General features: G+C 33.6%; 3 protein-coding genes and 1 long non-coding RNA gene across 7 annotated transcripts; 2 read left to right on the plus strand and 2 right to left on the minus strand.

Moving 5' to 3' along the window:
* Nucleotides 1-1541: 1541 nt before the first annotated feature.
* P (pink) lies at nucleotides 1542-13266 on the minus strand. Its single transcript, XM_064127944.1, has 5 exons — nucleotides 12823-13266; nucleotides 12641-12751; nucleotides 3104-5334; nucleotides 2885-3002; nucleotides 1542-2463 (listed from the first exon to the last, which is right to left on the minus strand). Exons 1-5 carry the CDS (start codon nucleotides 12907-12909, stop codon nucleotides 2203-2205), a joined length of 2808 nt encoding a protein of 935 aa, XP_063984014.1. The 5' UTR covers nucleotides 12910-13266; the 3' UTR covers nucleotides 1542-2202.
* LOC135166046 (uncharacterized) lies at nucleotides 8603-12617 on the minus strand. Of its 3 annotated transcripts, none has more exons than XM_064127977.1 (3): nucleotides 11265-12617; nucleotides 9035-10599; nucleotides 8603-8946 (listed from the first exon to the last, which is right to left on the minus strand). In XM_064127977.1, exons 2-3 carry the CDS (start codon nucleotides 10577-10579, stop codon nucleotides 8743-8745), a joined length of 1749 nt encoding a protein of 582 aa, XP_063984047.1. In that variant the 5' UTR covers nucleotides 10580-10599; nucleotides 11265-12617; the 3' UTR covers nucleotides 8603-8742. The 3 variants fall into 3 exon arrangements, with proteins under 3 accessions (XP_063984047.1, XP_063984055.1, XP_063984064.1); XM_064127985.1 differs by having other exon boundaries at nucleotides 11098-12617; XM_064127994.1 differs by lacking the exon at nucleotides 11265-12617 and having other exon boundaries at nucleotides 9035-9791.
* A 12-nt stretch (nucleotides 13267-13278) lies between the features above and the next one.
* On the plus strand, nucleotides 13279-16721 carry LOC135166079 (uncharacterized). Of its 2 annotated transcripts, none has more exons than XR_010299624.1 (4): nucleotides 13279-13545; nucleotides 13748-13903; nucleotides 14008-14519; nucleotides 16528-16721. It is a non-coding gene; the product is annotated as an uncharacterized LOC135166079 (long non-coding RNA). The 2 variants fall into 2 exon arrangements; XR_010299623.1 differs by having other exon boundaries at nucleotides 13280-13545; nucleotides 14008-14510.
* Nucleotides 16722-17375: 654 nt separating this feature from the next.
* On the plus strand, nucleotides 17376-27252 carry LOC135166061 (nischarin). The gene is made up of 2 exons (XM_064128009.1): nucleotides 17376-18143; nucleotides 25700-27252. The coding sequence occupies exons 1-2, from the start codon at nucleotides 17703-17705 to the stop codon at nucleotides 26663-26665; spliced, it is 1407 nt and encodes a 468-aa protein (XP_063984079.1). The 5' UTR covers nucleotides 17376-17702; the 3' UTR covers nucleotides 26666-27252.
* The last annotated feature ends 54 nt before the right edge of the window (nucleotides 27253-27306 follow it).

A 27306-nucleotide genomic window follows, 5' to 3' on the forward strand; every position in this document is an offset into this window, starting at 1 on the left:
TGAGATGACTGAGACTTAGAGATAAGTGATCGAATGATATTTTTCATATTTACTTATGGCTTAATTGTTCATTATCTTCATATATTTAATGAAAACTTAATTTTCAAGAAATCTTACAATCTTTACACACAGAAACAGCGATAATTCATAATTAAACTATAGGTTTTTATGAAAAATAATTCTGAAGGGTTTGATTTTTGATCGATGTCAAGGCTATTCTTCAATACGCTAAAACTTATCGATAATAACTACCATTATCTCTATTATTGGAAACGAACGTAGAGAGTATACATCCAGAGATGATTTAATTTCCATCGACTGAAGCCTAAAATCCTGTGACTGTGATACTATTCATGTGATTTTTCAATTCTCTAAGAAATGAAATGAACGGAGTTCTTCATTCTCCAAGTTTGCTCAACAAATGAGAACAGTTGAAATTTCAATTTTATCTGTTTCTCAACAACTCTTACATCTGTACTCATCAGTAATAATCAATCAATTGATTGAACAGATAGATTAGAAATGCCTGAAAACTGTTTATTTTTTGTACTCAATCGAACAATTCTTCCAATAACTTCAAAGATTGAGCTCGAGAGCTTTTTTTCTTTGAGAATATTTTTTTCAGTATTTATAAAAAAAAATACGAAGGAAAAAAATTTGGATAAATACCAAGTCTCCAAAATGCCATTGAAAAAACAAAACAGAAATAAATCGTTCCGGCCTTACAGGGTAAGTCTTACCATGTTAAGCTGAAATACCAAAATTGTACCTAAAAATAAGGCTCAAAAGTAAACGAGATTCGTAGATTGTAAGTAAGCACGTTTGTTACCGAAGATATAGAATTTGGCCGGTTGTCACGATTTATCTTTTGAACAATTAATGATAATAACGCCAGACAGAAAGGGCAATTCATGTGTTTTTCAATCAGAATGGAGAAAAGTTCAATAATTTAAAAAAACTGAACAATAGAAAGCAACTGCTGCAAATAGTAACTAGTAAAACATTCGAAAAGAAAATAGAAAGTAACGAAGCAATAACTCCGCTTATCATTTTGTGGTAATTAAATCAAAACCCTAGGCATTTATTATGATTTATTTATTTTCACTGGCTTTTTTATTTCTGTTTTCTTTTCGCTCAAGTTATCAACACTTTTCACCTGTTGATTAATTTTCATCCCCTAAGACCAATTAGATTATGATATATAATTAACGATGTAATACAATTGTATGGATTTAACGATGAGCATCAAATATTTTGGTAGGTATTTCGATGGAACATTAAGACTGATTATTATCTGAGAGAAATTAATGCCACTTAAGCTGTGATAAATCGTTTTTAAATAATAATGGGTTTAAGGTAAGTGTGAAAACGTAGTGTGAAGAAAGAGATATGCGTATTCATATATTCTGTGTTATTTTACTGTTTTTTCGTTTTTTTTTTCTTGAATTTTTATGTATTTATAGAGATAAATTTTTTCTGGAACAACTTTTAATCACAATATTTTCTCTGCAAAAAACTAATTCAATGAACACCAAAATGGATAGAAAACAAAAAATTTTTATTAATGAAATTTTATAACTAAGCACTAAAGACTAGAATAATGAAATATATTTTCTTACAAACGCAGTAATTCTAAAAAATCTGAAATTTAAATATAAATCGACTCAAAATTGTAAATTGATCGAAAAAAGGGCTAAATAATTTTTGTCATTTCTGTCATGAAGGAATCATAGGATTTAGTTCAAAATTATTGTTTATAAAAGATAACAATTGTGCTCTATGGAAAACAATAGTCAATAGGTACATTCGAGTGATCCTAATCATCTACTTATTTATATTTAGGCCATACTCGACCAATAATTAATATCATCTTAAAGTCACTTACAATTGATGTTAAATTATTTATTGATTCAATTACCAATGGTTCTTGATTAAGAGGTAATTTGGCACAGACAATATTGTACTGAAAATTTTGATGAAATTTCAACACCTGTTTTTCAAATCTATTCAAAATCGACAGATTGTTGTAGTGTCAGTGATCAATAATGAATGAGTCAGTTACAATTAACTTACTTAAAGTTTCAATACTATATCTGTGATTTTGGTTCAATAATTTGAGCTGTATTTTAATTTGAATAATGAAGAGCGATAAAAACGGTATTTATGATTCTGATAATTTTCCAATACAATAATTCATCTCTATTATTCGTATGAATGGAGGTGACATTTTGTTAATTTTTTTTGTATGAGACAGTTGACGTGGTAAGCATGGCCACATGGAAATATTGATATACCACTATTTCCTAGTAAGACTGGTGTTTGTAGTGAGAGAGTACAGCAGGGACAAACAGATGTTCTTGATTTATAAATCATGCCCCAGTGGTGTGCTCCACTACCGAATATATTATTATTTACTGGCCTATTGAGATCTTTCTTTAGAGCATCTGCAAGTATCCCTCTAGCCTACAAAAAATAATTAGAGAGGATTAAAAATTTATTTCAATTGTTTTAATCATTTTTCGATCATCACACATATGATAGAGTTTAACAGAATGCATTTTTTCAATTGTCCATCGTTATGAATTTGTGGAACGAATTTAAGAGTATCCAGTTATCCTTTACAGATTGAATTACCGTTCATGAGCAAATTTTATCGATTGAATTGCGTAAAAATATGTGGAACCAAACCAATTATTAAAACTATATTTTGCATAGAATTTTTATTGTAAAATGTCCAGAAAGTTAGGGTGAAATCGGGTTCAAATGAAAGAATTTATTTATGAGAATATCCCAAGTCATTATTTGATTCGACGTTAGTGTTTGAAATAATTACACGTATTATCGAAATCTTTTGAGAGTCCATTATTCCTATTATAAAAATTACCTTTTTCGAGCAAATTGAACTGTACTCCTTCCCCGCCTTTCCATTTCCATCAAAGTCAACCACCTGATCAAATCCATGATGACTCAATAGTTTCGTACATATAAGTGATTGAAAAATACTGCAAAATCATTGAAAAACATAATTAAACAAATCCAATAAACTGTCTCAATTACAACGTAAAATCATCAGAAATTAACTATTTAAAAAAGAATAAATTACCTTTTCTCTAATTTACTTCTAGGCAGCTTCCTCCCGACATCATTGAGGAATGTTATGGCAGCATGCATGCCTTGTCCTTTGAGTATTTCGAGAGCTACACCACTCCAGTCAATCCTCAATTCCTCCCCCTCACCCTGGCCCTCATCATCTCTCCCACACGAGATACACCTGCCAATTCTCATTCTCTCATCACACTCAGCAATAAGATCCCAGGAATCATCTCCAATTAATGGAAGCATAATCGAAAGTACAATATTATCTCTAGTTTGAAGGCACAAACGAAGAAGATGATCTACTTTCTCTCCCTTATCAATAAAAATTCTGAGACAATCTCGCCAAAGATAAGGAACGCTCTTACATAGTTTCACATAACTATCATCACCTTTCTGACTGAATTCCCTCATCAAAAACTGACCAACATTCATAAACTTTGGTTTTGATGATCTTCTGTACTTGGGAAATCCACACCTACATTCACTGTAGTCAGAGCCATTTAAATCAATAAATGCTCTAAGTACTTCCTCAGCCACATATCTGTTATCAGAATCCCCTGGAGGTGTCAACATCTCCGGAGACACACTCTCCAACAATGCGTGGAAGTACAACTTCTCAATGGACCTCATAACCTCATACAGATATATCTTCAACTCGACAATATCCTCGTACTTAAAATTAATCTCTTGTATACTCTTAACTATGTTAAAAATTGTGTCTTCTAAGTCCTCTAGGATCATCGAAGGCTTTAAGGTACTTATTAGTGCATAAAGTGGTTGAATATCTGATTGAATGCTCGCTGTTGCTGATTCGATCTGTTTTCTTCGAGAGTCTGATGACTCTTCCTCATCTCCCTTCTTTTTTTTTAGTGACTCCACTCCATTTCTTGACAAATTTAAATCGGAAAATTCATTATCAAGGTCATTAATATCTTTATCATCGGTGACTTTAATCTCTAATTTTCTCCTCGATTTTATCACACTCTTACAAACAATCTCAGAGTCTGAGGACGAATCACAATTCGCCTCATACTTTCCATTATTTGTCAATGAAATAGAATTACCAGAATTAACAACAACAATTCCGCAATTTAATCTCTTTGGTTGAGTATTGAAATTCGATTGCATCACTGATATAACTGATTCGAGAACAGTAATCAAGCCATTACTACAATCATTGATATCCTCTAACATCAATGGATTATTACTCTCGACTAATTTAATTAAATCACTGTTAAATGTCATGCATGCGTTATAACAATCATTGTAAAGTTTCATTTCAAAAAGTTTGATGATGAGGTAATCGATTGAAGAGAGCATTAGACTGCGAAATGTACCATTTGTATTCATTAAGTAAATTTTATCGTCAATAATTTGTGCCATTGCTATGGTATCTAGTTTATCAGTCCACAGTACAACTGCTGCATTTGTGGGATCGATTATGTAAAGACATGTGTTTGTGTGAGACAGAATATATCTTTTACTTATAACAAACAGGTGAGAGAAATTCAGGATATTTTGTTCATTTTGTTCGTTGTTTGTAGTTGGAATTGATCGAACGATTGATGATTTGTAAATTTCGGAGGGGGGAACTGCTAGGGCATCTTTAAATTGATGAGTTTTAACAACTGTTCCATTGAGGTTAACTTCCCACAGTCTCAAGCCCGGTCTTGCTGAATAGATTAGAAGATTCTCTTCCTGATTATCATCGGTTAGGCCCATCAGGGAATTCAAACCGACTGATTTATTCAGGGTTCTCTCGCCCTCTGACAAGGGGAATATATTTTTTTCTATCTCCACTGGACACTTCCTTATGAAACAAGCCCCGAAGGCTCCGTCTCTCGCTTTATTGCCGATCTGTTTGAACTGCTCCTGGGTGGTGTCACATATATAGCACCGAGTTAGGGTGGACACGAGAAGGTAGTGGAGGCTGTAGTCCAGCTGAACGATACTCGAATCCAGGTGCATGAGAGCGCAGGAGGGGGCTTGAAACATTCCGTTAACCGTAAATATGGAGAGAACGATTGTGGAGATCTTACCATTGTTGTCCCCCACGTAGATCTCGGAGCTTTTTGAATTCCAGCAGAGGGAAGTAACGGTTGCATTGATGTGCTCCTTAGAAATTGAGACGAGCTTTGCTGAAGGCTTGAGGGTGATGATACAGACACTACCACGTTTTGTGGACAATGCAATAGTTTTTTGGTCTGGAGATATCTGCACGTGGCTCACTGTGCCTTCCTGTGAGGGAGATGAACGACAGATGGTAATTTTAAAGGAGATTATCTTTCGTAATCAAAAAGTTGAGCAGAGATTTGGAAATTTTTGCTACCTCAATTTTTCTTGTGGACAAATGGAAAGATTTAGCCTACAGGAATTTTTAGAATTCTGTCTTTTCCTAGAGTTAATGAGTTTCGCGTATGGCCATAATAATTTACGATTAATTAGCGCTGCAAGTCAATCTTGTCATGAAAAATTTTTTTTATTACTATTTGAAAGTATCATAGAAAAAGGGAAGTATGATATGATCCTTGTTTGTTATAAAATATTGATATATTGTAGGAGATGCTGGACAAATGGAAATTGCGAGACTCAACATCTTAGTGGGTAACAAATTCCGATTCGTTCAAGTCGGTCACATGATCATCATATGATGACAACGGTCATCATCACTATATGATGAATCATGTACTTTGTTTTTCATAGTCAGGAATGCTGTTCTCATTATATGAATTAACTTTAAAGAGCCTTTGAATTATTTATGGGAATTCAATTCTAATTTATAGGAGGACATATGTTTCTTCGCTATATTAAAGAAGGATCCTTTCCAGAATCATTGACTTTCATGGGGGCTTCATTTTAATTACGAGGGAATGAAACTTCTTAGATAAATTTTGATCTAAATTAGAATTAAATTTCAATAAACAGAAAATGCAAACTAATTCATACAGCTCTGATTCCAACAAGATGAGTCCTTTATACAAGTCAGCATGAAATTATAATAATGGATTTGGAATGTTGAGAAGGTTCGATGATAAATAATCCTTCAAATAGCCTCTTAATCATTCAAAAAGAAATGTACGACTACTCTTAAATTTAGTATCTTCAAGTAAGTCAACTAAATATTCTGATGGCAGTTTAAAGTCTTCATTTGATACAAAATCACCGAGTGAGATAAATTTACTCAAAATCATTGGTGAGCCATTAGATGCAACTGAAGTGTTTTCTTCTTCCCCACATTACATATTACCATCACATAATAAGAATAATATTATAACTCGCCAAACCCCTTGTTCTTGTAATAATAATGGACACGACTCAATCGACCTAATGATTGCATTGTCGGATCAATTATGCAATAAAAGGTTGTATGCATATAACATTAAGCATGTCGTTGAGTAATTTTGCTTCCGCATGGAAGCCTCTTCTTGGACCTATTTTTCGATTCTTCAATTTCAACTGTAAGTTATCTAGAATAATATGAAACGCGAAAAAACAAGATCTTTTATCTAATTTCTCTGTGTATGTTCCAGAAAGCTCGTTATTTTGAAGATTACTTTTGAGAAGATTTTACAAAATTCGGTGTAATTAGTACCTAAAACTGTGCATTTTCAATTTAGGATAGTTATTAATAAACCTTTACTTCGTGCGCCATTCAGCTCAATCGGCCCAGTAGTTCCTGAGATATAGCAACTTTTGTAAATTTCGTTTTTCTTGAATTTTTTTTTCTTGAATACTCATTGACTCGAGTCTCAACTGAGTCAAGAGTCTCAACTGAGTCACTTGCCGTAATTCAGTTTTAATTTTGCTTTTTAATAATCGAGATAACAATTTTAAATTTTGCACGCTTTTCGGTCCCATGTAAGAAAAGTTTGGTATTGAAGATGTGGGGAATCATCTGAATTAAAACACTTTTCATTTTCATTTTTACTTTCGAGGAAACGTTCTTTTAACTCAAACGATTTCGTACATCTTTAATACCAAACTTTGATATCGTGAGATCTAAAAACGTCCAAAATATCAAATTTTTATCACGATTATTTTTCGATAATTAGTAGCAGAGCTATTCCACTTTATACGTAAGAATTTTCTCTTCATTATCACAAAAAGTACCGATCCTATTTCTTTTTTTTAATTTTCGTCTTAATGTCACCTGTGTAGATCCAACCTCCCCCTCCCTGAAAAGTTCAGAGATATGCACATTTTTCTGTTTTGCAGTAAGTATGTACTTCCGGCTATTTTAATATGGCTAAAGGTCGACACGAACATCTAAACCAACGGCTAGTATCTCAAGTTATCAAGTTATCCTTATATATCCAATACCACGCCAATAGCTTCACTATTATATTTCTGTGTAATCTGTTTATTATAGTCATAGTTTATGAGAAGAGAAATGTAGTCGAATCCATTCGGAAGCATATTATCAATGTAATTGGCCGAAATTAAAATAGAAAAAACAATATATACGAAGAGTAACTGTCATATGACTACCGTCACACGCCTCTGTTGCACTGCTTCTATTTTTTGTTATCAGAAATTCGACCTTTAGGCTCACTATAGTCTGAGAAAATAGGCCTCGAAATGCGAATTTCGGGCTAAATACTTGAATTTTTGATATAAGTTACTTTCAAAAATATAAAAACGAATTGGGAAGGATTTTTTTTAATTTAGCCCCGAGAAGCGGAGAAAAAAATCAATAAAGTGGTTTTTTATTAATTGTGGAAAAACGGTAAGGATTAGGAAAACAAAGTTTCAATAGAAGTTGTATGCATCAAATATTGCATAAAAGTGATATCTATACTTTTTCTCTTAAAATCAAAATTAACCGAGGTGGGGTTGCTAGAAGCTAGGAGATGATAGCCGATACTTTAAAAAATCATAAGTTACTGAAAAGTCGAAATATTTATGATTTTTTTTTGCAATTTAGTCAGAAAATTAAAAACGTCAATTCTAGAGATATTTTTTATTATTGTTTACAACAAAGTTATGATAATTTTAAATTTTATTTTTAAAGTTAAATTGGCTGTCCTTGAGGAAATTGATTTTGTTTTTCGACTAAGGATTTTATTGTTTCCTAGATTTCCCCTATGCGTTTGATTTTTTCTTCTACTTGCCCGTTCCAAGCAGGTAGAAGAAAATTTACCTGAAGAAATATTTTTAGAGGCCCGCACCTTTGCATTTACTACGGAGTGTCACGTACTTTACGCGCATGCGCCAGTCAGCTTCAATGGGACTCTGTGTGCATGTTTTTGAACCTACAATTGTATCAATGTTTAGAGTACATTGATGAAGTTTATCCTTTTTTTGGAGAATGGAAAAAAATGTCAAAAAATAAGGAATTTTATTTTTACCACTAAATACTTTTAAAGGAGTGGATTAAAAAAAAATTATACAAGTATTTCTTTGTAGTGTCCAAAAAATTTAAAAGGAACTTCCTAAAAAATAGTAGATTCTCTCATCTTGTCGGTGGATTGCTAAAAGAGAAACTTATAATTTAGCGACATACACATTTATCGTCAAAGATTAAAATAATTTTTATTATGATAATACATCCAACATATTACAAAAAAATTACTTCATTATATAAGACAAAATCTTTTAGATCCCTTGATTTACAAATTTGATAAATCAGTTCAAAATTTGTCAAAATTAATCAATCACGTTAATTGAACTACCGCTTCGAACAGCTAACCTTTCCGCGGCTTCTTCTACATTTTTTGCTGGTGCTTCTTCTCTCAAATGATTGTCGCAGGTTTGGCCATGACAAAACTTACAAGATTCATTGCATTGTAAGTCAGTTTTTTTGCAACTACATCTGGCTGACGTACAATTGCTTTTACATCCACAAAAAATCTGTAAAGTATGCATAAACAAATTAATATATGTTCAGTGGCATAATAATCAACTTACAAGAACAAAATTCATCAGCATATATTTATACCTTTCGTGTGGACACCTCAGAATGAGTATTTTTAACAATCGATCTTCTTACATTCATAATAAAAGCTTCATTTTCTTCATGTTCTCCGTTGTCAGTAGTATTTTCTCCTTCACCATCGCCATCATCATCATCTTTATGTTCATTTTCATCTTCCTCAAGAATGAAGGATGTTCTTGAAGCATTACCACAGCTTTGACAATTTTCACAAAATTGGTTACATTTCAAACCACTTTTCTTGCAACCACTCCTAGCTGATAAACAATTGGTTTTACAGCCAAAAAAAACCAATCCATGCAATTGATTTTTCGCATCAGATTCATGCAATTGATTTTTTGCATCAGATTCATGCAATTGAATCTGATAGTATGAAGCACAAACACCTAATCTATTCAAAAAATCAATAATTAGTCTTGAACCAGTTTTTCTGTGGATGTATGAACCAACTGCTAGTTGTAGAGATGATATAAACTGTTTTGGACGTAAATACTTGACGATGGAATGAGCTATTGTATCTCTGATAATGAAATTTTCACTGTATTCTTGAGTAGTATTCTTACACAATAAGTTTCCAAGAAAAAACGTAAGCAATGGCGGAATTGACGATACGACATTGTCAAGAGAAGTAGATGCAGGCGGATATGATGCATCACGATAATCGTATTTTAAAATTTCGTTACGGAGTATCCTAGCAGCCACATTCAAAACAGTTTGTTTTTGTAAATTATCCATTTCATCACCTTCACCAGAAAACCAATCGCTGCAAATGTTTGAAATATCAAATATTTTATAGTAGATGATAGGCTCTTTACCTCGATTATGTGATATGAAGATATTGTCTCCATATTTATCTTTTAACATGCGAAATAAAACATAATTACTCAAAACATCATCTTTCATAATATCTTTTAGTTCCCGTAAACTAAATTGATACTGACAACTTTCTTCAATGTATTTACAGATTTTATTAAAAATCTCAGCAGTATGTGCTTTTGGAGCAGAGATTTTCGGTTCCTTTACGGTCTTATGGAAAGTTATATAACATTTATGATGATAACTTGCTTTACAGTCAACTAAATTTATGTTTTCAATGCGATTAATCAAGTCACTGCTAAACTCATTATTCGCTCTCCTCGCAACATCCAGTATCTGGTCTTGTGTATACTTATGACCAACCGTATGGGCCTGTTTATGCTTACGATCTAATGACAATTTACAAAAAAAACATTGATTAACAAAATCATTTTGTTGAGCAGTTGACACAGACGGCATCTTTGACGTAGCTACTAGTGATGTTGGATTGGATAAAGATAGATCTGCTGATAACTTTCGTTTTTTTGCAACTGAGGTAGACATAGGATACGATTTCCTACATTTTTCATGAAAATTCATTTCACATCGTCCAAGCCATAATTCAAATTTTTTATCAGATTTCTCAATACTGTTTGCAATCAATGTTTTTAGTCCTTTTTCTTTTACGGAAACAACGTTGTCGGTGTCATTATGCAAAAGTTTGCCACAAATACTGCATAATAGTTCGTCATCCATGTTGAGAAGTATACGAGGCTCTGGAAATCAGAATAAAACCAAATTAATTTACCAGTAATTAATCTAGGTAATTGCGTAAATTATAGTACTTTTCAAAAGGAGACTAATACAGAATTCCAGTTTAAGTAAGTGACAAAAATCATAAACATAATTATTCATATTTATTGTGATATTGGTAACTAAGACAGTTATACTTAGACCCAAACAAATCGATTAAATTCTTCAAGATATGCTAAAAACATTATTTAGAATGACCAAAAAATATTTCATGAAATTCCAAGTCTGTAATATTTATATCTAGATATTATTTTGTAATAAATCACCGAAAACAATATTTTTAGAAAATTGTTTACATGGAAATCCAAATAATTTACGACTGCTACGGAATTTATAATAATTTCTTAAAGATAAATTGTAGTAAATTTAACGATCTAAAAGAAAGGCCCACTTATATATTTTTATAAACTAAATATTTTTGATGGAAAATTAAGAAAATATTAAGAAATGACGAATCTAACCTTTAAAGTTGAGGGACACCTTAATATTTATATTCAAAGCTTGAAATTATACAATATTTTTATCATTCTGAATTATATAAAATACAGGTGATTTCTGTAAAACAAATAGGGAGCCAGTATAGACGTTGTGGTTTCTTGGAATAAAAAAACATCACTTAAATAATTACCTTTTCCAAATTTACGGCGATAAATCACTTATAATCACAATTTTTTTAAAAACACAAAAAGCACATTCACAATTTTAATTAATATTATCAAAAGTCGAAAGATTTGTTCAAAATTTACTGCAAACGGAAAATAACGCAAACACCCAGGGACTCATTGGACTGACTGGCCCATGCGCGTAAAGTACGTGACACTCCGTAGTAAATGCAACGGTGCTGCTTCTAAAAATATTTCTTCAGGTAAATTTTCTTTTACCTGCTTGGAACGGGCAGGTAGAAAAAAAATCAAACACATAGGGGAAATTTATGAAACAGTGAAATCATTAGTTGAAGAACAAAATCAATTTCGTCAAGGACAGTCAATTCAATTTTAAAAGGAAAATTTCAAATTATCATAACTGTGTTGTAAACAAAAAAAATAGCTGTAGAATTAACGCTTTTAATTTTCTGAGTAAATTGCAAAAAAAACCATAAATATCTCGATTTTTCAGCAACATATGATTTTTTAAAGTAGCTGCTATCATCCCCTAGCTTCTAGCACTCCTACCTCGGTTAATTTTAATTTTAAGAGAAACAGTATAGATATCATTTTTATGCAATATTTGATGCGTTACAATTTCTATTGCAACTTATTTTCCTAGTCCTTACCGTTTTCCCAAAATTAATAAAAAAAAACACTTTATTGATTTTTTTCTCCCCTTCTCGGGGCTCAATTAAAAAAAAACTCTTCCTAATTCGTTTTTATAACTTTCAAAGTGACTTACATCAAAAATTCAAGTATTTACCCCAAAATTCGCATTTCGAGGCCTATTTTCTTGGACTATTAGCGTTAAAAATATTTGGAAACTAATTTTGAACCCTTCAAATTTTCCACAAAAAAGTTTTTCACTTTTTCCCCAACATCGCTGCAATAATTCACCAATTTCTATCAAGTAAGAGAAAAATGCTTGTGTAATCTATTTCGCCAATGATCTCGACACTAAATATTTCGCAGAAACTTGCAGAAGAATTTCTTTATAACAGTCACCATTTTATACACTGAGAGAAATAACGAGTGATAATCAAAGAAATATTTCTTCCAATAGTCCCATAACAACATTTTCCTAAATCAATGCAAATTCGTTTGCGTCGATTTATTGTTAGCGATTTCGAAAAATGTATCGCCTTAAAATACCACACATACCATAAAAATAAAAAATAATTCATTTCTTTCTAAAAAATATTTCTTTGCCACTATCCAAAAAAAAAATTATTTTAATTCACTCACTTTTTTTGCTCAGTTTACGAAAGGGTTTTTTATATTTTTCCTAATCTCTGCCCTTTAAAGACATTACCAAAATGATGCAATGGATTTTAAAATTTAAAGATACACTATTTACCGATAATGGTATCACTTGTTGAAAAGTACATGGCTCTCTGGTGAATAAGTACAGACTCCCACTCGTGGAACCGAGGACAATGTGATTCTTCGAGACATTGATACAGGTGTACTGAAAATAAATAAATAAAACTTAAACAATGAAGATTATTTCCATTTTATTCGTCTATCACATGAACTCACTTTGATTCGCTGAGTGGCAATAATTGGTTTATACAGCAACGAATTAATTTCGTCATACTCAGATAAGACGAGTCCACTCTCTTGCATTCTTTGACGATAACTCAATGAATCTTTATTTCCAGCAGAAACGATTCACCATGTGCTCCGATGTTTCACCATTTGATTTATTTTCATAATAAAATATGAATTAACCTCGAAAAAATATGATACGCTAATAATGAAGAATTATAATGGTATCAACACCCGGAATTCATTAAAATCGAGGAGAAGATATGTTAATTTAGCTCATCGTAACAACAATTCGATCACTCCTGTCAATCACTGGACTGATCATCATTCTTCTACCTCCCAATATTAGTTTTTTTTATCGACATATCGTAAATGGACTTCTGCTATTCACCACAAGAGTGAGATGTCTTTCTCTGAAGATGTCAGCACACGAAGACGCGCGTAATATTCAATTACGAAAGTCACACCATTTGATACAGAGAATTCAACCATTACCTTTATTCTAATCTGTGGACATATCACATTTTAGTTTTGTTTCTGAATGAAAGCATTGGAATAGTTCGAGTTTCGATTGTCAAATTTTCCTTGACAACTCTATAAATTGTTCTGAAACGTAAAAATACAATTTTGAGGACTAGGCGTGCATGCACAAGGGGTCAACTTGGTTTACTTAATGGTCAGTTATTAGAGAAGTCAACTTGTATGAAAAACAAAGTAAGTAAACTGACAACGGTCTTAGAGCAGTCTTGGATGTAATAGCCGACCATCCTGCTCAGGACTTTTCATTATTACTAATTCCCCTGAGTGCATTACAGTATTTAACAAGACCAATTATGAACATAAAACCGAACAAATGCGTTCTTAAAGTTAAGGAAAAGAGCTTTATCTCAACTAGTAATAGAGCCGATTTACTTAGATCCAGTTGGGTCCCATCTGACGTGAGTGTCGATGAGAAACGAAGAGGGGAGTTACAACTCAGCGATACGCAGCCGATTGTCTTTTCTCCAACTGAGACTTCAGGGAGGAACTCCAAGATGAGCCATTCAGCCTTATAAAAGAGGAAACTCTTGATGTGAGTGAAAATCCAGGCACAGAATACTTGAACATTATACTAATGAGGGGTTATAAGAGGACTAGAACAGCCTGGTTCAAACCATACAATAAATTTCCTCGCAGAACCATTACTTGGGTCAACAAAGTCAGAGCAAACCATTATCGCCTAGCCAGTTCCAATAAAAGGGAGAGGGGGGGGGGCTTTGTGGATTCTTCCTCCTGTGAGTGTGGTGCTTCCGAGGAGGACCTGGATCACGTGCTCAGGTTCTGTCCCAAGTATGATCATCATGAAATCGAGTTCCTAGTAGCATTGCAACAAGTCCACCACCCACCTTATAAAGAGAGGAGCCATTCATTTGGAAATCTAGTGACACAGCCATTGCCGATTTTATGGAAGTTTTTCAGTGATTTCGCTATTTCAATTAATTTCTAATTTGTCATTGCCCCGATTCCATGAAAGGGAAGGAACAAAATCATTAAATTGGACTCATAACGAGTTATAATCATATAAGTCAGAAAATACTTTAGTGGTACGACACAGGTTGAACGTAACAGCAGTGACAAAAATAATTATTTTGGTTTAGTGAAAACACAAAGTGAATACACATTTGTCAAGTCATATGGAGGTGAATCAGGTTTCGCTGTTTCCATTAACTTAGAAGAACCTTTGAATTACCTTGGGAATTCCATTCTAATTGACACGAAGACATTCGTTTTTTTTCTTTATACTAAAGAAGAATTCTCACAAATAATACCACAAGTGCTTCAAAATTATCGAATATTTCCCGATAGATTCGTTGCAAACAAATGAAGGAGACAAGTTTTTCAGGCTAAAAAATCACGAGTGCGAAGCACGAGTGATTTTTCCTGAAAAACTTGACGACTTCATTTGTATGCAGGGAACCTAGAGGGAAATATTCTATAATTTTGAAGCTCGAGTGGTATTCAGGGGATTATTTTTCCTATCCAAATTTCGGCCAAGAGAATTGTGCCATGACATGAAAAGAGGTTTATTTGGTTAGGTGTCGTTTGTTTACCAAAATATTCAAAAAATTATCGCTGATATTCGAGGTAGGCTATACAAAATATCAACAAATGGTGCAATTCTATTGGCTGAAATTTGGGTGGGAAAAATAATCACATATAATACCACAAGTGCTTCAAAATTATCGAATATTTCCCGATAGATTCGTTGCAAACAAATGAAGGAGTCAAGTTTTTCAGGCTAAAAAATCACGAGTGCGAAGCACGAGTGATTTTTCCTGAAAAACTTGACGACTTCATTTGTATGCAGGGAACCTAGAGGGAAATATTCTATAATTTTGAAGCTCGAGTGGTATTCAGGGGATTATTTTTCCTATCCAAATTTCGGCCAAGAGAATTGTGCCATGACATGAAAAGAGGTTTATTTGGTTAGGTGTCGTTTGTTTACCAAAATATTCAAAAAATTATCGCTGATATTCGAGGTAGGCTATACAAAATATCAACAAATGGTGCAATTCTATTGGCTGAAATTTGGGTGGGAAAAATAATCACATATAATACCACAAGTGCTTCAAAATTATCGAATATTTCCCGATAGATTCGTTGCAAACAAATGAAGGAGTCAAGTTTTTCAGGCTAAAAAATCACGAGTGCGAAGCACGAGTGATTTTTCCTGAAAAACTTGACGACTTCATTTGTATGCAGGGAACCTAGAGGGAAATATTCTATAATTTTGAAGCTCGAGTGGTATTCAGGGGATTATTTTTCCTATCCAAATTTCGGCCAAGAGAATTGTGCCATGACATGAAAAGAGGTTTATTTGGTTAGGTGTCGTTTGTTTACCAAAATATTCAAAAAATTATCGCATGTAATACCACAAGAGCTCCGAAATTATCGGATATTTCCCGATAGGTTCGTTGCAAACAAATGAACGTGTCAAGTTTTCCAGTTTAAAAATCACGAGCGCGAAGCGCGAGTGATTTTTCTGGAAAACTTGACGAGCTTATTTGTTTGCAGGGAACCTTGAGGGAAATATCAGATAATTTCGAAGTTCGAGTGGTATTCGGGGGATTATTTTTTGCATCCAAATCTTGGCCGATAGAATTGCACCATGAGACATAATTTTCAACGAATTGCCATTTAATCTGTCAGATACAATTGAGGGTTACTTCAACATTTGTTTTTTTTTATATATATCAACATGCAAAATTTCCAGTGTAATTTTCAAGAATATCCGCTGAAATACCGTGTTGACTATACAAAATAACGTCGAATGGTGCAATCCTATTGGCCAAGATTTGGATGGGAAAAATAATCGCTGATATTCGAGGTAGGCTATACAAAATATCAACAAATGGTGCAATTCTATTGGCTGAAATTTGGGTGGGAAAAATAATCGCTGATATTCGAGGTAGGCTATACAAAATATCAACAAATGGTGCAATTCTATTGGCTGAAATTTGGGTGGGAAAAATAATCTCCAGAATCACCTACTTTTTTGGAGATTTCATTTGAATTACGAAGGAATGAAAGTCTTCATATAAATCTATCGCTACCTAAATTAGAGTTAAATTCCAATTAGCCATTAGAAACTACTCTTAATTTAATGGAAAAAATCGAAAGCGATTTATACAAGGTGAAGAACGCCTCTGATTTCAGAAAAATTAGTCTTTCATACAAGTCAGCATTACATTATAATAATGGATTTGAGATGACAAAAAGGTGCGATGATAACCAATCCTTGAGACTAGCCTCTTTATCATTTAAAGAGAACTGTTCAACTGCTCTAATATTTTAGTATCTTCAGGTAAGTCACCTAAATATACTAATATGAATTTAAAGTCTTCATTTAAAAAAAGACCACCGAGTCAGTTAAGTTTATTCAAAATAAGTGGTGTGACATCAGGTGCAACTCAAGTGTATTGATCTTCCAACGTTATAAATAAAAATCACACATCAAAGATAATGTCATATCATGTTCTATATTTTTATACCATAACAGGATTGATTTTCGACCTTGCAGCGGTAATTGTTAGTAAACGCGAGGCGTTATTGTGGCTCTATTTATATTTAAGGGAGAATCATTGAAGTGAAAATCGAAATAAATGCAAAACTTTTTGTTCTTCCAATAATATGGAGAAGTGATTATTACAAATTTCGATGCCATCTCAGAATTCATTATCGTCAATTTCTTTATAAATGAAAATCCAAATAAATGCTGAAGTCATTGCTCAGTTAACAATATTGGACTCTCATCAGCAACAAAATTATTTCTAATTCTACTCATTATAAACGATACCATATTTCCAGAATATTCACTGCTGAGTTTATTGTAGAATTCCTCATCCAGAGTATCAGTCTAATTTGTAATTTACACACACTTTTTCAAACACCGCACTCGCGATCGTCATGTCAATTTTCATGAGAATCACATGGAAATGCAGCGTTCATGCGCCGCCATGACACTTTCCTGCAGGTCTTCCGCCATGACAGTTTCCAGTCCAATGCTTTTTTTTATAAAAAGAAAGCTCTCTTGCTGTTGGTGCTTCTCCTCTTACACACAACTACTTAAGTCACGCACACAATTGCAATCAGTCTGTCAAAGTTTCTGCCAAACAATTTCACAAAAACAATGTTTCATTCCCTGAATTTCATTTTTGTGGCTGTCAGATAATACGAATCAAAGCCGAAAAAGTTGATAAATACGTCGAGAATGCCGGAAGGTGTGAGAATTAAATTCAATCTGTGATGTTGACAGGGCTAATTGTGGAGACTGGACATTCCACGTCAGATATCCAGGTTCAAGGGCCCCACTAGAAGCTTCAACTCACATAATGGCTTGTTTATTGTTGAATCCAAAGAACATACAGATTAAAATCCCATCTGTCCAGACAATAGATGGGATTACGTTCTATGTCGTTGAGGTTAGAATTGACGAAATTGTGTGGACACTGAAGCACAGATACAATGAATTCGCGGAACTGCATGAGACTCTGGTGTCGGAGCACTGTGTGGAGAAGGAAAGCCTTCCCCCAAAGAAACTCATTGGCAACAAGAGTGAGGCTTTCATTGAGAAGAGGAGACAGGGACTCGAAATTTATCTAAATTCTGTTTATAATTATTTGAAGAAGACGATGCCAAGGGAGTTGGCCATGTTTCTGGACCTACATGTTTATGACATTTTCTTCCTGCTCCAAAATATGTCTCTGCATTTTTTTACCGAGGGCGAAGCTTTATTGCTGGACGAAAAGGGTTGTACGTTCACTCCTATTCAAGTAAGGATTTTATTTCAATAAATATTTTGGAACAATTGTAGGAGGGCATTGCACCAAGGCCAATTAAGGAATTTATCATTTCAGGATGAACAAATACAGATACATTGATACAGACCATAATATAGATTCGTACATTTGCAATCATCAAATTTGTCAATCAAATTGCGCAGAATTTTTTTTTAATGGATGATCAGCGTTATTTAAATTAGATTTTTCACAAAATTATGTTTCTTAACATATGTTTACTATACGTGAATAATTTAAGGCTCGGGAATACACCTTTTCAAACGTTATCTCCGTTTCATTTGATTATTTTTCTACAAAGCCTGAACTCGAAAATTATAAAAATATATTTTCAAACAAATTTTAAAAAATGGGAAGCCATCTCAAGGAGTCTTCTTATGATTGATGTTTTTTGTACGGAATTATTGGATTATGGACAGGAATTTACTAAATAATATCAACCGATTTGGCTATAAACTTTAATTTTGAATTATCGGACGCAGAAGGTATATCTTTCTCCTATGATGTCTCCAGAGGAAGTAGCCCTTAGTGACCAAAGTTTTCACACTCTGGACCCATTTAACAAAAGGCCCTTGTTCACTCATTACTTTCTTTTCCCTCTCTGTTTCTGTTTATTAAAAATATTCTAAACATTCCGGTACTGTTCTGAGAAAAACTATAAAATACTGACATGGACTAAATGGAGCTATTGACAGGCAGTTAGTTTGTGTCCACACATACCATGCACTCTAAATAGGAGTATTGAAAAATTTGGTTTTTCATCTCAAATCTCGAATATTTTCGAAACTGGTGAACCGATTTCATGTTGTTTCCAAATATTCCTCTTGAGCTCCCTATCTAGACCCATTAAAAGCTGTTTATACGTTCTTGATGAATTTTCTAGATTTTACAATTTTTTGTATTTATGTTATATCATTAAAGTATTACATAGGTCCTCTTACAAACCCTGCAAAAATTTAGGAACCTGTTGCAGAAATAGCATATGCAGTTATATGTTGGAATAATTAGAAGTGAAATAAGAATGAAATGGCAGTTTTGTATTCGAAGTATTGAATAATATGTTTTTCAAGTTTTTCAATTACATTACGAATAACTAATTTCTCATTTTTCAAATCGAATTAGTCGGGATCCATTCCGAAGTCCACTACCACTGAAATTGGCAGAAATAGAGGAAACAAACAGGCGGCCGACACTATTAGACAGAAGTGATGTGACTGATACTTCACGCGTAATTTGGTTTTCTTTCATTTCTACCAATTCGATTAGTCGTATGCTTCCGACTGGATCCGCGATAATTCGGTTTTAAAAATGAAAATGTAGATATTCGCGATGTGAGTTAGTTTGTGGTACTGACATTCACCAGGAGGTTTAGCTATCATCATATCGAATTTAAACTTGCTATGCCAATTTTTCATTAGATGATTGAGTCTAGAATACTAAAAAAAATGGAAAAAAGACAAGATCTCGCAGTTTTTGTAAAAATTGGTGAACATATTTTCATAGCTTCCTATGGTGGCTACTGACACGAGTATTTTGAACAAACAATTGAAATTTGTTGAGTAGTTCATGAAATATTCAAGGAAATACATTCACGCAAGAGGTGTATTCTCTGGAACCGCCTGGTCGATCGTAGCCATCCAAAATGGCAACCTGTTATGCTATAAAATCTGCCAAATTTCAATGTGCTGTTTCTGTTTTTTGTTAATTTATGATTCTCACAACGCTTATGATGATAAAACCTACAAACTGCGATATCTCGAAATTTTACCCGTAAAAATATGGATATTTCGATTGATATAGATAGGATCCCCTGAAACGAGTATTTTGAAAAAAAAAAAAAAATTGAAATCCTTGCTGTAGTTTTTGAAATATTGAGGAAAAATGAAATTTACCAAAGTTGCTATGTCTCAGAAATTACTAGAGCGATCGAGTTGGAACGACGCATCCAAGCAAAGGCTAATAATAGCTATCATAATTTATAAAAACAGATGTGTAGCTGGAAGTTCTACCGCATTTCTTACAATTTTCTCAAAATTAATCTTAAAAATTGCGAATTTTCCAGCACATACACACAGACATGATATAAAAAATGTTTCTAGCGTTTTATAACATTCCAGATAATTTGCACTTGAAATCAGGAAATGGAAAAATCGGTCAAAAGCAAGGCTTTCCATTCGGAGGCAATAATAGTGTCAGTTGCTGCTTTTCGTTTCTTTTCCTCTACAAATTATATGGGTAGTAAGTTACCTAATGAATGCGTACAATTTTTGTACATATGCAACCACATTTTTTACGTTGAAATCATTAATTAACACTTGGTATTGACTGATTTTTATCCTAGAACTTGAAGATTAATTTGCTGAATTTGTTATAACGCAGTAATTCTAAAAAGTTTGAAGATTAAATGAGTTCTAAATTCAAAAGAGTCGCCTTACAGAGCTACGAGCCAATGAGAAATCAGCGTGACAAGCTTTTAAAATATCAATAGTATCGATGTTTATCCTTTTTGGAGTAGGACATATAGCTTATATTGAGGAAAAAATTTATGGTTCTCTACCAGAAACTAATAGATTCTCCTTCGTTTCACCTCTTGCATTCACTCCTCGCTCGACCATTTTTCATTTATTTTTAAGCCGATTATTTTTCAAAAATTTATTAAACTTGCCGGTATCTATCGTGCACAAAAATTTTCTAAATATGTAAACAGTAACGTAGAACTCTATTCACCAGAAGCTGTATTGCCGTTACTTTCTACCTTGTGAGGATTTTTTTTTGTTATTTCCATTAATTTCTTTGGTAACAAGCTTCCGAATGGACGCAATTCCCATCTCCAAGGTAATGAATCAATCGGTGAATATTATTGACACATCGACGTATCTTCATCCTTGCCATCACATTCTATCACATATTTCATAATATAAACTATAAAAACTTGGAAATCTATATCATATCACTGTGACCGATTTATGTTACATCGTTTTACAGATTTGATTTTTTTCAAAATTTTTGGCTCAATGTCCACTGCCAGTTTAACATATATGTATATCGGTCTTATAGTACCAAAGTTCCGTTCTTTAAATATATTCTATCGACATAGGCATATGACAAGTTACCCATGAAAATGAGACGAAGGAATTATCTCTTATTGAATGTTTTGAAGCTCCTTCTAAGTTGCTTTTGAGTGGTTGTTGTCTTTCTTTTTTTCAAAATCAAGTTGATGTTAATGTTTTCGACACTTAGCCCTATCATTAGTCGAATTGGAAATTAGTCATGACGTCTTCATACCAATATTCAGTATTCACCTTATTTCCTTTGATGTTACAAATGTTTTTCTTTGTTTTACATTGGCTACGGTCATTCTCTCTTTGTTTCTCCTCCCTGACCTTTATAATACATCCATGGTACAATTGTTATAGCTAATATCACGTGTCTATCTAAGTATATATTTAAAACTTGAGTTTCCATTCTATCTTTCTCCGTTAGCGTGCGCTGGTTTACCTTCCAATACTACTTATGTCTTTAGTTATTCTTTAACTATGTTGCATATCAAATACGCGAAATAGATTTATTGTTATTATTATTTAGTATTTTTCCGTTCCTTTTTTTTAGTACAATCTAAATTTATACCTCGAGCAAATTCCCAATAGATTCATAAAAAACTTAAAAATTTCAAGCGCATCCTTTAGAGTATAATAAAACTATAGAATTCTTTTGAATGTTTTCGGAATATTGCTCACTTTATCTTTCCGCACATTTTCTCTTGAAAAATTTATATCGTTATATTAAAATAATTCTCAATTCCCTGCACCTATAAGGAACCGTTCTAATCCCTTTATTGATGGAAAACTCTGCACGTGGAATGATTTTATAGATTCTTTTCTCCAATTGTTATATTGCCAACTGCAATAATCATTTTTCGGCTTAGTACGAATTCTTTATTAGCAGGATTATTACTTTTCACGACCCTGAGACATTTCAAAACTCATTTTCCACTTCCATAATTTTTTATCCAACCAGTATTGTCGCAGAAATATCTCAACGGAGATCTTTCCCTTCCTCACGATATCTGTGCATTGTAGTTCATCTTTTATTTATTAAATACGTTTGAAGTTTTTATTAAAGGTGTTGTGTATAATTTAAGTGAATTCCAATTCTCCTGAAAAGAACATTCAATCAACTACACAAGAAAAACCTCGGCGTGTAATGCATATTTGCAATATCATTCTGTGGAGGATAGACTCCACAGACTGTCCCTTTCTTATCCTTTAACTCACGTTAAGTGTGATTTTTCCTACTTTTCTTTTTTTCCTTACTTTCTTTTCCATACTCCGAACTCCAATGATTTTTTAAGTGGTAATCAATTGGATTGATGGTCAAGGGTTAATGATTGACTTTTTAGCTGCTTTTCTAATTGATTACGAAAAACCAAGTCAGGACGTACTAGTGTCTAAATAGCCCCTAATTTTGAGTTCAATGTCCACAGTTCCACTAGCACTCACGCATTTAGTCTATTAATATATGTAGTTGATATTTTTGACAAAGTCATTAATGTTGAATTTTTTTAATCATTTTTTTTTCGTTTGTTTTATTTTTGTTCTTTATAATTGTGCTGAGATGAATTCAAGCTAGCACTGTTATAAAAAATAAAGGTCTACTTTTGTTTGTATTCATGTGGAAGGTTGTGCATGTTTTGCAAGCCGTTCATAGAATTTGCACCGCCAATAGACATTGAATAAAAAATTTTTTTTTAATCACTTCAACAAGCACGGCTGCATTCTACTACGACCATCAGAGCATCCTGTAATTAATTCAAATCTGCAATTGATTGAATAATTAGTGAAGTACTTCATTCATGTAAAATAATGTAATTAGTTAAGGAAATTGAGGTAATTACTAATAATGAATTAAATAGTCAATTAATTAAAGGTAATTTCCTTATTGCTGACTGGTCCTGAGTTGTACAATCTCCTAAAAGATCATATTAAGTTTGCAAAATCATGAGTGTCTACATGTTCAATTAGTTGATTAGTCATTGAATAAGCACTACTTTACACCTCTTGAATGTTTGTGGGTTGTACAAACTCCAAAAGATTTACATGAAGTTCACACCCATTCGCGAATTTATCAGAATGCCTCGATGGCCCCAATAGAATGTGGTCGTATTTGTAAGTTCAATTAATTAATTAACAGTAACGCGTATCTCTTGAATGCTTGTAGGTCATCGTTGCTTATTTATGAAAAATTAATGACGTTTAGGATGGAAATTGTGCGATGAGCAATTAACAATTCATTGAGTAGCATGGTAGGCAGATATATAGTGAATGCGTTGGAGGTCGTAGACAATTGCACCGTCGAGTGTGCTCATCCTTTATTACTTATGAGCCATTAATAAAATGAATAGTGGAAGAACAAGTGGCATTGTTGAGCGGCAGTTGAGCCAACGGGGGGGGGGTCTCAGTTTTTGGGTCAAGTTATGACGTTTTTTGGGAAAATCTATTTGGAGGGGGGGGGGGGCTGACAGTGTATGTTACGAAGGAAATAATCAGTTTAGGGGGAAATTGGACTTATTAGGTTTTTCACACCACCAGCATGACTGAACGGAACGATTGTCTTGGAGTCTGAACGAGAGATCAATGTTCAGATGTTCGAGACATCGGACATTGGACTAGAAATACGGAAGAGAGAGTAAGACGCAGCATAGTGATTCCAGAGGCCGAACAGGATGCTAAGGATGGGAGATAGCCGATCCAGGATGAGGATTCGGCATCGGCGGGAAGATTTGGCGAGGCGAAGATTTTGTAACCAATGGGTTTGGAGCTGTAACGTAACTGTGTCCGCGACAAATGACAATAATATTCGAAGGTGTCCTGCGATAAGGATAGCGCGATATTCGTCATTGGGCGTCATGGCATTCTGTTGCTAAGTCGAAATTAAAATAATGTGTTGAGCTGTACAGAATGAACCGATATTCAAAATAAATATAACATAAGGTAGCTTCGCTACATTTTCTTTTCGACACTGGTTGCTTGCTCTGTACTTCTAGTGGATGTTTCTCTGATGTGCACATTTGAATTGGGTTCAGAAATCCGAGCATGGGATTTTAAAATTATTTGCAAGATCATCTGTCGCTCTTTCTGCCTCATTTCCTTCTATTCTGCCACGCGAGGGAATTCATAAGCAGGAAATGTCGGTTAGGGCATTTTTCATTTTGATTTTACTGATTTGTTCTCTAATTTTGATGATGTATGGATTTGATTTGATAGTCAATTTCTCGAAATTGAGCGCCTGATCGGCTGACAAACTAATTGATACTGAACTAACTCGACACGCATGTTATGTATGACCTTAGACGCAGATGAAATTAAAATAAAAATTGATATCGGCTGATCCATCACTTATCAATTTCTCATTAACTGATCTGACTCCATCAATGTAGAAAAATATGAAAAATGGGCATTTGCTACCTAAACCAATGGTTAATTTCCGTCACCCAGTGTATATCAACAACTATCCTTTTTGTACCCATAATGAAGACTAAGCAATCTCCCTATCAATTGTTCACCTATCAAAATTGGAGATAAATTAATACCGTCTTTTCAATCGATTGCCACTTTCCCATTGCCGTCAGATGTGGTCCCATGAATTCTTATTTTTCATAAATAATTAAAGATGAACCAACGTTCCGATGCAATTCTCTATGACCTCCACAACATTCTCAAGTTTGCTCGATAATTCTAATTACAAAAAAAATTACCTAATCGTCACCCAGTCTATCCGGAATAATATGGGTTTTTCATGCGTCACTGTCACTCAATATTAATTTGCACCTAAATATTCACTTTTGAAAGTAATGTAGATATTTAAAAAGGATTTTTCGTAACAGAGTCATAAATTGTGTTAATTTAAAATGGTGCAATTAGAAAAATTGATTCCAGCCAATGTGATAATTGACAAGAAGAAATTAAACTGGATTCCATCAGGAGTATATTTCACAGAATAAAATAAAGTGGTTCAGACTTAATTTAGCAATTTCCAGTCTCCGGAAAGACGTTAGTAAAGCTTTTCCATGTTTTATAAAATTCTAGGTGCCCCACTAAAAATTGTGGATACTTTGATGAGTATCCATTGATAAAGTATTTGGGGAAAGTTTTTTTTTATCTCTAAAAGGAGTGCTTTACCTTGAGTCGTATAGATAATCTGGAATTTTCTAAAACACCAAATACTTTAAGTCAACGTCAATCAGATCATTTCAATTCTCATCGATTTATGTGATTTTTTAATCAGTAAATTTAGTTTGAGAGAAAATCATCGAAATAAATGCATAACTTGTGTCAGAACCGATGTTGCCCCACACATGCAGACAAATATGACCCTAAAAACTATATTTTCACGTTTTATGACACAAAAATGCCTCGAACACAACTCTGACCTTCTATTCGGAAGCAATCAGGGCCAAAGTCCGATGATATCTTTAAATTCACAAATAATTGTAATAACGGGATTATTTTACTAATCTATTCTAATTATTTCAGCTCTACGCAATAAGTGAGCGATTAAAGCAGCCCTGTCCCCCACTGGAGGTGGCAGACCGTAAATTTGACTTCAGTCATGTACTGGATCTGAATTCTCATCTGAAGACTCTTACTATTGAAGGCAGCAACGAGCCGTATGGCACCAGCAACATAAATCCGTCTCGTCTCCCAATCGAGTTATCGACATTTAAAACTGTCGAGCACCTTGTAATAAGTCATTATCCAGTAGATAAAATATATGGCATGGGAAATGTTCGTGACACAGTCAAAATTCTTGAGGTACATCACACCAAGTTGAAGAACATCATAGAGTTGGTGATGTGCGAGGAGGTCCACCAGAGAATTGAAAATGCAAATGACTCGCACGTTTGGCTGAAAGTGACACATGTAGATCTCAGCGATAATCGAATAGAATGCATCGATGAGGCTATAAAGTTGATGCCCCATATCGAGTCATTGGTTCTCAACAATAATCTCCTTGCCGAAATTTCCAATGTGACTCTGCTACCCAGACTCTCGCAGCTTTACCTTGCGTCCAATAATTTCATCAATTTGCCTGATAAGTTGCACACTAAATTGGGGAATATTGTGCACATGGATATCTCTCAGAATCAGCTGACTTCGTTAGCAAGTTTCTCGAAACTTTATTCCCTAGAGTGGCTGGACGTGAGTTGTAATAGAATTGAGAATATCGAGGAGGTCAAGCATATTGGATCTCTTCCCTGCCTGGAAAATCTCAGATTGACTGGTAATCCAGTCTCCACAATAGTGGATTATCGGGTTAAAGTGTTGGAGCCTTTTGGCAAGCGAGCTGCTGATATTTGTCTCGATAATGAAAAACCAAATCAAAAGGAATTAGACACTGTTGCTGTGTTCCAAGCTTTGAGAATTGCTAAAGAAGGAAAATCTCCAACTTTTAGTACACCTGATTCGTCGCTCTTTGCTGCCGAAATACCCAGCACTTAGGTCGCTCTATTAACCAAATATATTATTAATAATTCTGAATGATGATTCATTCGTTTTTATTCAGTAATTATTTTTAACTATCCAGAGCTTTTTTTAATGAAAATGATCATGATAATTGAGTGGTCAAGTCTGATCATAGAGTGAATGAGTAATTGTGCACACCTTCCTGACGAGTTGAATATATTTTCAATTTAAAATAAATTACCAACATAAAGCTCTATCGTAATTTTATGTCATCAAATCAATGGAATATGTTTTGTATTTATTGATGAGATGTTTGAAGATTTTTATTTTATGTAACGGTTGGTGCTTCTACTCACTACCATCAATAATAATCAGTATATTAATTGAAAAGCCAAAATCATCGAGAATTGTCGTAATTTCTCGTCATAAAGAACGAGAGGAAAAGATGAAACTTTTGTTAAATTATGTGGAACTTTTATGCTGTTGAAGAGAAGTTGAATGTAAAATCAATTTGTACGTGTCCATTTTTATTTTACAGAATGATTTAACATGGAAATTATATTCTCATGTATATAAGATTGAATATTTTCTTAATAAAGTATAAAACCTGTGATAACACCTGACATACACACATATCTGATCACTGCCTCCAATCCACGGAAGTTTACTCCATTTCC

This window comes from Diachasmimorpha longicaudata, chromosome 1 (genome assembly GCF_034640455.1).
Source record: "Diachasmimorpha longicaudata isolate KC_UGA_2023 chromosome 1, iyDiaLong2, whole genome shotgun sequence".
Taxonomy (NCBI): domain Eukaryota; kingdom Metazoa; phylum Arthropoda; class Insecta; order Hymenoptera; family Braconidae; genus Diachasmimorpha; species Diachasmimorpha longicaudata.